The sequence below is a fragment of the Hesperophylax consimilis genome, chromosome 1, assembly GCF_061612785.1.
Source record: "Hesperophylax consimilis isolate HC1 chromosome 1, BYU_Hcon_1.0, whole genome shotgun sequence".
Taxonomy (NCBI): Eukaryota; Metazoa; Arthropoda; class Insecta; order Trichoptera; family Limnephilidae; genus Hesperophylax; species Hesperophylax consimilis.
In genome coordinates this window covers 48,837,599-48,849,801 of record NC_142836.1, presented here as the reverse complement: position 1 = coordinate 48,849,801, position 12,203 = coordinate 48,837,599, and the positions used below count along the sequence as shown (strand labels likewise).

The 12,203-nt window shown below is 34.6% G+C and overlaps 1 protein-coding gene across 3 annotated transcripts in view; it reads left to right on the top strand.

The window, feature by feature from the left end:
• Positions 1 to 12,203, top strand: part of Stacl (SH3 and cysteine-rich domain-containing protein) — a 350,766-nt gene that overhangs the window by 71,598 nt on the left and 266,965 nt on the right. For all 3 annotated transcript variants that reach the window (XM_089634833.1, XM_089634823.1, XM_089634843.1), the window contains exon 4: positions 969 to 1,175. In XM_089634833.1, the coding sequence (XP_089490959.1) occupies positions 969 to 1,175 (207 nt within the window). The remainder of the gene's footprint in view (positions 1 to 968; positions 1,176 to 12,203) is intronic.

Sequence of the window (12,203 nt, the reverse complement as noted above, 5' to 3'; positions counted from 1 at the left end):
AGAAAGTACTTATAAATTTAAAAACATGAAACAGAAAAGATACAACAATACAAATATAACGGTCTCAACTGGGAATCAAAGTAGGAGGTCAGGTAGGACTTGAAAAACGTTATCCGGGTAAGACATAAATACTTTTATTTAATGTGAAACCGCATAAGAGTCCCAACTGCTTCCAACCGTCTGGAGCCAGTGAGACAATGGTATCCCCGATGTTGTGAGGATGAGGGAAGTAAAGGGAGGAAGGAGTCGAGGAAGCGGAAGGTGAGGAAAGTACCTGGCTATTTAGATCTGGTCACCAAACACGGCCAGAGTCATTTCAAGCAATGTTTCAATTCTGAATGGTGGTCTTACAACAGGGCAATAGTCTCTTCCATTCTATAACGTGCCGCAAATATCCTATATATTATTTTAAATGCTTAGTTAATGAAATAAGACGAATTGATCAAATAACAGTTTCCCGTTTAAATTTAAACCCGCGACCTCCAGATTTCTAGTCAAGAGCCTTACCTCGGTTCGATTCCCAAATGAGAAAACTATCTTTTTTATTATTGTGTGTCTTGTTCTGTTTCATTTTTGGTTTAGATTTATTAGTATTATCATCTTTAAACAAATAAAATAACTGGATGATCTTGTATTACTTTATTTTTACATCTTAGCTCAATTTTGTCAGCTGATTTTTGTTCTAAATTTCAATAGTGAAACCATTAAACTATCTCAGAGCAAGAGAAACGCATGTCAATCAGTTGACTTTCTTCGCATGAAAACTGATTATTTCAACGTATTGTTCTTGTACCCTTTTATTTGATGCCGCTGTATTCCATTTAATCACAATGAGTAATTCTTTAACTTCCAGGTTCACGCATTTGTTCCCTAAAGCAGACCCTTATATAAACCCGAAAAGATGAAGACAGACATATAATGAGTTAAATTTCTAGCCGTTCCTAATATAATATGTTGTTTGACTGCAGAACCATCCCCCTCTCGGTCGCGCTCTTCCAAGGGCGGTTTTTTCTCGCGCATCCGCCACCGCTCGGCCGAGCCCCCCGGCAGCCGCAGCCCCAGGGGCAGGATGGGCGCTCCGCAGACAGAGTCCGTGCTCAGGGACCTCACGCACCCCAGCTACAACGAACACCTCAAGAACCATAATGCCGTCAGCTTCAAGCTCGTCAAGACAGGTAGGACTTAAATTATTCTATTATCTCGTTTGTGTATTCGTGTTGGTGCGCCGCTAATTGTGTTATACCAACCCTTGTGAGGTTTTTCTAGTCTACGCAATTAGGTGGAGCTCAGCGCGTGCTGGGAATTTTCGTCGATGGACAAAAGAAAAAAAATACCATCATTGGTGCGTGACAGCTATTTGTACTCCAGCATTTGATGCTGTGTTATACGGCAGTTCTTTTAGCAGATGATAAAAATGACTTAATGATAAATTCCACGTACTCGCACTCGAGTCAATACAAGTATTGTAAACACCCCCTCTTATCTATTAGGACGGGTTGTTTCGGAGAATTTGAACAATTCATCAAATTTCAACGTTCATTTTCGGGTTCTGTGAAAGACTTATTCAAGTTCTGTTATTATATCATTGTAGGCTAGTTGCTTAACGAAACTGAAATAAAAACAGAACTTGAAATAATCTTTCACAGAACTTGAAAATGAACGTTGAAATTTGATGAATTGTTCAAATTCTCCGAAACAACCGGTCCTAATTATTTTGAATTGAAATTGAAATTTCTATTAATTAAATTTTATAACATTAAAAAAGTTAACACGCTGCTTTCGAAATGCTCCATTGTTTCTATCCCAAATAAAACATTTTAGTCTAAACCAAATTACCCGTACTTACTTTCGAAGGTACAAATAGGTGCCTACTTATTCTCTGTAAATTAGAGAATAATCTCGTTCTTAAAATTGTTGTGGTAACACAGGAAAATTATCGGTAGAGTCGGTCCGTTGATGAATTGGAAATCCAATAATTGGGATGCAAAGTTAGGATGTAAATTGTGCGACCTAAAGTTTGAGCATGCAATTGCAATTACAATCACATAGTCTTGTCGATTGATAAAATAAAATTATTTAAGTTAATTTACATTAATTTCCTTTTTTTTCATGCCTATTATTATTTTGTTTTAATTGACCAGCAAAATAAATTACAAAACATTAGTAGTAATTTTCATGGAGGTTTATTTAGTTTACTGTTGATCGGGTTCGATTCTTGACCGTGACAATATTTTTTAAACATACATATATTATTTTTATATCCCGTGATTTTTCACGGGTTTGCGCTTGGTAATATGAGATACATGTTATGTTTCACCTAATGCGCAGACATGAAATTAGGTAGGCACCTAATGATTAAAAATGAAAACAAAGCAAAGAATTATTTATTCCTCCGAAAACTGTTTATGCTATTTAATTACACAAATATACAATGTAATTGTGTATAAATAATTATTTAATGTGGCCTACCCAGTACCTACCCAAACGCGGTCCGTTAAAATTTAAATCCGTGTTTATTAAATTATCAGCTTTCCGAGAAACACGAGAACATAGCCCCTTATTCATCGAGATTAAAAAATTAGATTTTTGATACCTGCAGAACTGTTTGTTTTTAATATAAGTTTAGTAGTACGAAGAATGATGAAGACAATTAAGAACTTAAAACTTGTTATGTATAGTGTTTTTATATGTTACTTCAGATCTTGTTCAAAATCATTATGTAAAAGCCTTTATGGCGTGAATATATAAATAAATTATAACATTTTAAATAAATTTATTTTTTTAAATTGATTCTGAAAAACGTATTTAATCGAAAATATATATTTCTTTTAAAAAATATGTTCCTTTAAAAGATAGAAAAACAACGACAAAGAAAATTTAGGATCAGAAACACAAACAAAAAAGTGCTTACAAAATACAAAGGAAATCAGAAATATATAAAAAATAATTAAGTACATTCTTTTTCACGTTACTATTTTATCAGCGCACATCTTCTTCTGAAAATTACGGAAAAATTACAAATATGTTTAAAATTTTTGGGACATTGTAGTTCAAGGTTCTTTGACCATATTTATTTAGATATTTATTTATTTATTTATTTATTTATATATAATTTGTACATTTATTTATAACAATTACAGGTAATAAAGCCTAAGACGTTATAATTGTACCATTTATGCAGTGTATATGCAATGCCAAAAATCTCGCAAATGCGCTATAGGACACAAAAAATAAATCTAATTTCTTATCTACCGCATTCAAAAAGCACGTAGCTCTCCCCACAGGTGAGTTCATTAATAAATTAGTGCGGCTTGCTCTACTATATAGAAGATTGTGATGACGTCCTCGAGAGTGAGACTCTGGTACAAAAAAATTTAATTGGGCCAGAATCTCATTATTAGATAAGTGACCGTTTATTAGTTGGAAAAAATATTTAAGCAAAGCAATACCTCTACGTGTCTCTAGGGAGTGGTAATTGGTCATGCCTAATATATAAATCGATGGGTAAAGCCAAGGGTAACGTCCATAGAGCCGCGAGAATAAAAACCTTAAAAAATTTTTATGGACTCTTTCAATGCGTAAAGTGTATGTTAATTCATGTGGAGCCCAGATGATCGAGTTTGATTCAAGTACACTTAGGACTAATGTGTTATATAATAACGTCAGTGTTTTTGTGTTACGAAACGGATATGAGTTTCTAATTACGAAGCCGAGAAGCCTGTATCCTCTGCTTATTAAATCATCGATGTGTTGGTGAAAGGTTAGTTTGCTGTCGTAAATAACTCCTAGATCTTTGATTTGATTTAGGTGTTGGAGAATAATTTCATTGATTGTATATTCAAATACATGCGGTTTCTTTGATCTTGTATACGAGACGATATTGCACTTGGGTGTACTGAAGTTCAAGCCATTTATTTTGGCCCAGTTTGAGACGCAGTCAATGTCACGTTGAAGGAGAATACAGTCAAGATGGTTTTTTATTGAACGATATAGTTTCAAGTCATCTGCAAATAGTAAATACAGCGAATGTGTGATGACTGAACCAATATCGTTGATAAAAATCAGAAACAGAAGTGGTCCAAGGATAGACCCCTGAGGAACTCCAGAAAAAACTGTGAATTCCAAAGAACTGGAACCCTTATAATAAACAAACTGTCTACGATTTCGAAAATATGAAGCAAAAAAACAGAGTAGTCTTTTGGAAAAACCAAATGAAGCTAGCTTATTTAGAAGAATGTCGATGTCAACCTTGTCGAATGCTTTTTCCAGGTCGAAATAAGCAACATCCACCTGTCCCCGATTGTCGAGAGTTTGTGATAAGAAATCTGAGATGCATAAGAGGTTTGATGTTACTGACATCTGGGGTCTAAAACCATATTGACGGTCATCAAGAATTGGATTAACGTGATTAAGTATATATTTATGTAGAATTTTCTCGAATATTTTCATGATGGAACATAGAACGGCAACTGGTCGATAATTCCGGATATCGCGTTTGTCTCCCTTCTTGTAGATAGGGGTTATTTTAGTTAATCTCCAGATGTCTGGGAGAATCCCGTTTTTTAGGCAAACATTGAAGAGATGACATAATGGTGGTATTAAAAGGTCGGAACAACCCTTTAGTATAAATGTTGGAATATTGTCAGGACCGATGGAGTGAGGTTTCTTTAAATTTGAGAGTGCCTCCTTAACATCTTTTTCTGAAATACTGACCAGGTCGAATGAGGGCCCAATCTGTACAGTGTGAAGGGTAGAGTCAATATTGAGAGTTGGTTGGACATTTTTGTAAACAGATGAAAAAAAGGTCGCAAAACTATTTGCGATTTTATCATCAGTAGTCAATTCCTCTCCGTCAAGAATCATAGACTTAAATGAGTTGTTGGATTTTTTTAGATCCTTAATGTACTTCCAAAACTGTTTGGGATCAATAGATAATTTTTCTTCCATTGAAGTTAAATGATTTTTAAAAGCTTCACTGATTTCATGTTTTACGATGGAGCGATAGGCTGAAAAACTAGCATAGTCCAAGTTGTGACGTGTTTTTTTCCATCGCTTATGAAAAATATGTTTAATTTTAATATTTGAAATAATACTATTGGTGTACCACTTAGGATATACTCTGTGTGCCGTAGTGCGAGGTGTGGAAATGGGTATACACTTGTCGAATATATTGTAAATTGAATTGTAAAAATTTGTACATAATGCATTTATATCTGTTGAACTTTGGCAGACCGGTTGCCATGAGCATTCAGAAAGCAATTCATATAATAAGTGGAAATTTCCTTTGCTGAATCTCCATGCGTTTATGGTTCTAGCTCCATGATAGGAGGGAACTTCTATTGGACTTGGGTTTAGACATGAATTTGCAACACCTGAGTGAGTCTCACTAATACTAATAGACAAAGCAGGGTGGTACTTGTCCTCGTTTGTAATAGGGTCATGACATTTCTCAACACACTTTATAAGATCCTTGGCATTACATAAAACTATGTCCAGAGTGTTATTATAATCATTACATATCAAGTTATATTCTTGCAAACCGTAGAAACATTTAAAATAGTTAAACATGTTCACAATATTGGAGTTACAGGAAGGGAGGTTCAAATCACCTAATATTAAGATATTTTTGTCACTGAGAAGATTATAATTACTTATACATATAATTACTTATACATATTATACATATGTGTCTATTTGTAAGTAGTTCACCGTTTGTAGTTTTGTTAGAAAAATTACCACTGTTTTATTGTATTCAGATTGAGATGTGTGCCGAATCACAATATGGTACGAGCAGATAAAAGTAAATCTAACTAAACTAACCTAACAGAATAATGGTATAAAATTATGTACCATATTTATTAAAATTCGTCCTTCAGAAATTTAACTTTTTTAACAATAGATTCATATATACCGTTAGAACAACCATTTAAATCAAATTGATTGTATCATTAAAATTTCCTTTGGATGGATTCATATTAAAACCACAGTATTATCATTCCTATCGTATGAAAATAGCCTGAAAAGTAATATCATACTGTAAAAAGTGAAACATTCCCATGCCCACGATAAGTCAAGCGACCTTAAAGTTCCTTCCGTGAAAAAAATGTTCTGGCTTGTTTCACGGCTGCCTTTTATCTCGCTGACAGATGAATTGATAAATGGTGATATCTCTAGTGGCGACTGGCATGAAGGTTGGACATTAATAAAAACGGCAATTTATTATGCACATCGAAACCGGCTAAATGGCTCTTCAACTTTTGAATTGCCATGAATTAATTATTTTGAATTTTAAGCGAGCACCGTGGTAAAGTGGTAAGAGCATTGTCTGGGTACACAAATCATTATTTTAGTGACATAGTTCTGGTCATCCAAAAAGTAAAGTAACAAGATTTATATTGAATCGAAAAATGCTTGTTTTTAATTAAAATTCACAGGATACTTCACAAATATATTAAACCATTTTTTAACGTAATCGCCGTCGAGATCGAGACATTTCTGAAGTCAGGGCACCAGCTTTTGTATGCCAGTGTCATAGACCTCCGCCGCCTGCTCTTTCAGCCACTTCCTCACAGCTTTCTTGACCTGGAGTTTAGTGACAATATGATAGTCTGAAGGTTCCAAGGTGGTTGAATTGGGGAAGGGGGTGACAATATCCCATCCAAACGATGTTTGCAGTTCCTGTGAAAGTCGCGCGGTGTGGGACCTGGTTGTCATGGAGGAGACTGATTCCTCGGGTCAGCTATTCCCCTTCTGTGGTTCTGAATGGTTCTTCTGCGTTTTTTTAGGGTATTTCAGTAAACCTCCTTATTAATGGTAGTCCCTATAAGCAAAAAATCCACCAAAAGGACCCCGTTATAGTCCCAAAAAAACATATGCCATGACTTTTCCAGCTGAATGGGTGGTCTTGAACTTTCTGGTGGCTGGGGAAGATGAATGTCCTTGTTACCGTACTTTCTGAATAAACCACTCCACGGAGCATTGGTTTTTGTCTAAATGTAAAACGACCGTACACGCTGTGGGTTTTGAGTTTTATCGTTCCGTCACGTCACCGAACCTACTATTTACTCGACCATTTCTTAATTTTGTTAATTTTTTGATACATTTTTACAAAAAAATATATTTTTTGGTTTTAACCTGCTTTGCTTGTTGCATAATAACGGTTTTCGACTTCGAATCTAATATTAAACTAAAATGGTTCCATGATAAATCAACACATGGACAATTCAACACACCCTTTAAAAAGTGATATAAAGTCATTAGAAACGATGAAAAAGAAAATTTAAACCTAACCTAACCTAACAACACCTATTTAACCCAGTTAATAAAGTTTTTGTTTCATCACTTTCCATGACTTTATATAACTTTTTAAAGATGTGATGAATTATCATTTTGATGATTTATCCGGTCCTCCTGCAATATATTGCTTTACGGAGCTCCGTTGCGGACGGTGACGGTTGACATCACTTCCTTTGACAGCTTCTTATTTTTTACTACTACAGCAGCTTTCAGTCCTTCATTCTGTTTTCCCCGCATTCACCTTTCAACCAATTTTTTAACATAATTTCCTTTTATAATAATGCAATGATGGAAAACAAAGCCATGAGCGGTGACTCTGTTGACCAGCAAATTTTATGAATATATTACCATTTTTTAATATATTTATTGCAAATTATTCTTATGGCCTACAGATTTAAATGGTTTTCTTGAAATATTTATCACTTCACGGTTAATTTTATATAAAACCACTTCATTTATCAGTGAGCCAACGGCTGGGGTTCGACTGACGCACCGCGTGTGACGTGCGGCAAAGTACGGCGGGCGACGTTATCTTACCACATCACGCAGCTTTGGTAATAACGCGAGCGAATGAGATGGCGCGCATCACTCACGAGGCAGTCACTGTGGTCGAAACACGGAAAAAAAATTAGTGTGATTACAGCGCGCAAGATATATAATATGTGTGGCAAATAATGAAACCTACATATTTAAAAAAAAAAAGTTTTGTTGTAGTGTTGTGTTTTTATGCTTTGTAGGAAATAAAATACCAAAATTACGTTCAAGGTTTCAACAACAATAATCATAATGTAAACGATGTACCTATAATAGATATAACAGAGGTATTAGTTCTTTCTATCTTCGTAGGTAAACAACACCATACAAAAACATCTCTGATCTTTCAGCTGTTTTAGGCCAACAACAATAATTTGCGATCTTGTCTTCTACAGATGACTTATTACAAATACTTTAGGGCCCCGAGCCATGACCATCGTCGACTCCAAAACCTATACTCACTACGCCTTACTCTCCATAAACAAGCTTTATTATCTTAACCAAATCTGTTCGCGTCGAATTAATTTATTCCTAGAATCCTTCATTTATTTCATATTCATCTTAAATTCATGAACGGGTTCACCGTGCTTAAAGATGTGTAATCGGTGCGAGTCTGACAAAATCTTTTGCTTAAACGACGCTGAAAGAGATTAGATAAGGCATTGATATGGAATGAACTAGATGAATACAAAATCCACAAATTATTTAAGTAGTATTTCTAGGTAGGTTGGTAAGGTTAAGTGAACGCAAGACTCGCAAATTTATTAAAATAATAATGTATTAATTTGTATAGCGCTGTTTTGTGAAAAATTTTGTAAAACATTCTATTAGTTACCATTTTTTTTTTCGGGAGTATATTTACCTATAAGACTATCTACATTATCATTTCTGATAATAAAATATTAATATAATATTCATTTATGATAATGTAGAAGTCTAATACGGCTCCTTCAGTATCTTTCCTTTGTAATTCCAGTTCTACATTTATTGTGGACAATTCGTCTTTGATTTGACTGTAACATTGTCCTGGATGAGCCGGGATAACTCTATGTCTAACACTCTGTGATGTGAATCTTCAGGCGTCCGATGTTCTCTACAGTGGGTTGTACTACATCTTGAAGTATTATTTTAATTGATTTTGGACAATTCGTCTATGATTTGACTGTAATCACCTCGTTGATTCATTGTCCTAGACGATCCGGGGAGAAACAATACAGTAACAGGGGATAACTCTATGTCTAAGGCTCTGTGATGTGAATCTTTAGACGTCAGAGGTTCGGTATAGTAGATTATACTACATTCTGAAGTACTTGTCATGATTAAATCAAGAATTTTTTTGTTTGTGTTGACTACAGAGTTTAATCGGTGTAGTTGAGTTAACTATACGAAGTCAACCAACGCACAGCTAGCAGTGTCTTCTGAAATATTCTGTTCTAAATGGTTTCGACCTTCCAATTCTTTGCCAATCTCGACCTCAGGGATCTCATTTTATACATCATTCAGTCTATGTTGTATATTGAATCTTAATCGCAATAATAACATTTTCTGTTTCTTTAGTTTTGTGACTGGTAGGTACATACTGTCAAAGTAATGTATTCCTCAATTCATTGTAAACCAGCTGTTCAGATAATATCATTTGTGAGAAACCTTTGTTTTTCTTCTCGAAAATCGTATTGCGATATTGGATGAATTTATCATGTCATCCGTTGGCTCACAACACCATTTTAATATTGTACATGGCTTAGTTGTATATAAATATAAATTTCGTAGCATTCATAAAAACCGTGATTATCTTGCTTTAAAATTCTCACGGTGTTTTATTATTGAGATGAATCCACTTTCTCGTTGTATCAAGTTAATCATTATTTCATCACCGTCAACTGAGACAAAAATATATTAAGTTGTCGATCGCAAGGTGCTAATTAAATTATTTTACTGTACATTTAAATTAGGGAGGTAAGTTTGGGTACCGCCTCTTAGGGAACAATTTATTGTATACAACATAGTCTGCCATAGGTTAACCCGAAGTGGTTGGCTCCGTTTGGTAATTTATTGTATACAACATAGTCTGCCATAGGTTAACCCGAAGTGGTTGGCTCCGTTTGGTAATTTATTGTATGCAATATAGTCTGCCATAGGTTAACCCGAAGTGGTTGGCTCCGTTTGGTAATTTATTGTATACAACATAGTCTGCCATAGGTTAACCCGAAGTGGTTGGCTCCGTTTGGTAATTTATTGTATAAAACATAGTCTGCCATAGGTTAACCCGAAGTGGTTGGCTCCGTTTGGTAATTTATTGTATACAACATAGTCTGCCATAGGTTAACCCGAAGTGGTTGGCTCCGTTTGGTAATTTAGCGGTGAGATGTGTTCAGGAGGCGCCTGCCCACCAGCTGCATGGCGTGCCAGATCGGGAGAGGTTGGTTTGGGGAGACCTTTGCCCTCTCCAAAGAATCGCAGTGGGAGGAATATATTCATCGACACTCCTGGACACTTATCCCTAGATTCCTACCTAACCCTCACACATTTTACATTCCCAGAACTTCCTTTACTTAGAAAAATTCCTTTTCGTGTATTATATTTTGACCTGTTAAAGATTAAATTTATTAAAAGTTAAATTTATCGAAACGAAGGTAAATGGCGAGTAATTAAATCCGTGACACAAAGGTTCGTTAAAAAATAAATTCTCGGAAGAAAATTTTTGATTATGTACTATTATAAAATGATTTCTTAATATGATATTATAATTGTTGTGATTTTGTTAGTTTTTTTTTAATGAAATTATTTTTTATGAAGCCCTAACATTTCGCTTCTTTCACTGAACGAGCTTATTTCAGTATTATCTATCACAGATTTCATTATATTTGTGGATCCTATCTCAAAAAACGTTTTCAATGGTTTGTAAGAAAGCTTTCATTATAAAGTAACCAAATCGTGAAAACCTCTGAAAATGACGATTTCATTTAACGCTCGAGTTTATTCTATTCATTTTTCAGATTTAATTGGCTTATTTAGGTCATTCATTAGGTGTTGTGCTAAATTAAACTATTATTGTCAGTATTTTTTTAAGTTTGACGTAATTACAACACCAAAAAAGAAGAGTTTTGACAAACGAAAAATAGCCAGGGGAATAAATGTGATATTTGTCTCACTATTATAATACGATATATATTTTCGACTATCTAAATTCTAAATCGAAGTTGTATGAACAGAAAAATTGCAAACAAGTACACAACATGTCTCAACAAACTAATGTGCCAAATTTCATTGTTTGTATATTGATGGGAAAAGTTCTGTGTACTTTGGAATAGTTCCAGCGGAAAATTTGTTCCCCCCATACCTGAGCAGACCTATGTTCTCCTGGGATCAGCTTTGCAAATAAGGTTCCGATAAGGCACGTCCACGAGCCTTGAAAGGACGTGAAAAATCTCGCATCTTCTGTTCTCCGGATATAATAATGTATAATTTTTCCGCCTGATTTGGTTTTATTTGAAATTTCAGGTCAATTTTATAATCATATTTCAAGAAATCACTTTCGGAAATATGAACACGCAAACAAAACTAGTACGAAAAAAACTATTACATCATTGTGGATTTTTTTATTTTATATATTATTCTCAAATTGGGAGGCGGATTAGGGTACCGTCGTCCCGGAAACCATTTATTAGATAGCAAACACCTCTCCTATAGGTCACCCCAAGTGGTTCGCTGCGATCGGTGATTTAGAAGGGGTGCCCCTGTTCATCGGGTGAAGTGGGAGAGGGTGGTTTGGAGAGAACTTTTGACCTGTCAAACTGATCTCTCGACCCATTGCCTTGCGCCGCAGTGGAAGGATCTGATCCCTAGATTCCTACTCAACTCTCATACTTTTTACATTCCTCGAACTTCCTCTCCTTTCTTTCCATAAAAAAGATCCTTCCCGCAGCATCCCAAAGAATTACTTGAACTGAGGGAAATTATTTTCTTCCCGCATGGTTAATTAAAACCTACAAATTTCAGAGTCGATACCATCGATCTATATATTACATTATTACATAAACGTTCAAATGCTTGGAATTACTGTTCATTTTAAACAAAATTATTAATAATAATACATGTAATATAAATTATTCAATAAATTCATTACCAACATTAGTTAAATAAATTTAATTTTTTTTATCTAAAAGATTTTAATTGGTTTAATTTTAATTTTGATTTTCATTGATCGTAATATTTTTTTAAATATATTATTAAGAAGGTTTAAAAAGATAGCTTTCACGTTAAATTTTTAGAAATTTTTCCAAAACTTTACTTGAAGCAGATTAGTAATAAGATATTCATTTAAGTCCCGAGATTTGTAGAAGCACAGACATAGAAAAAGTTTATTTAATTTC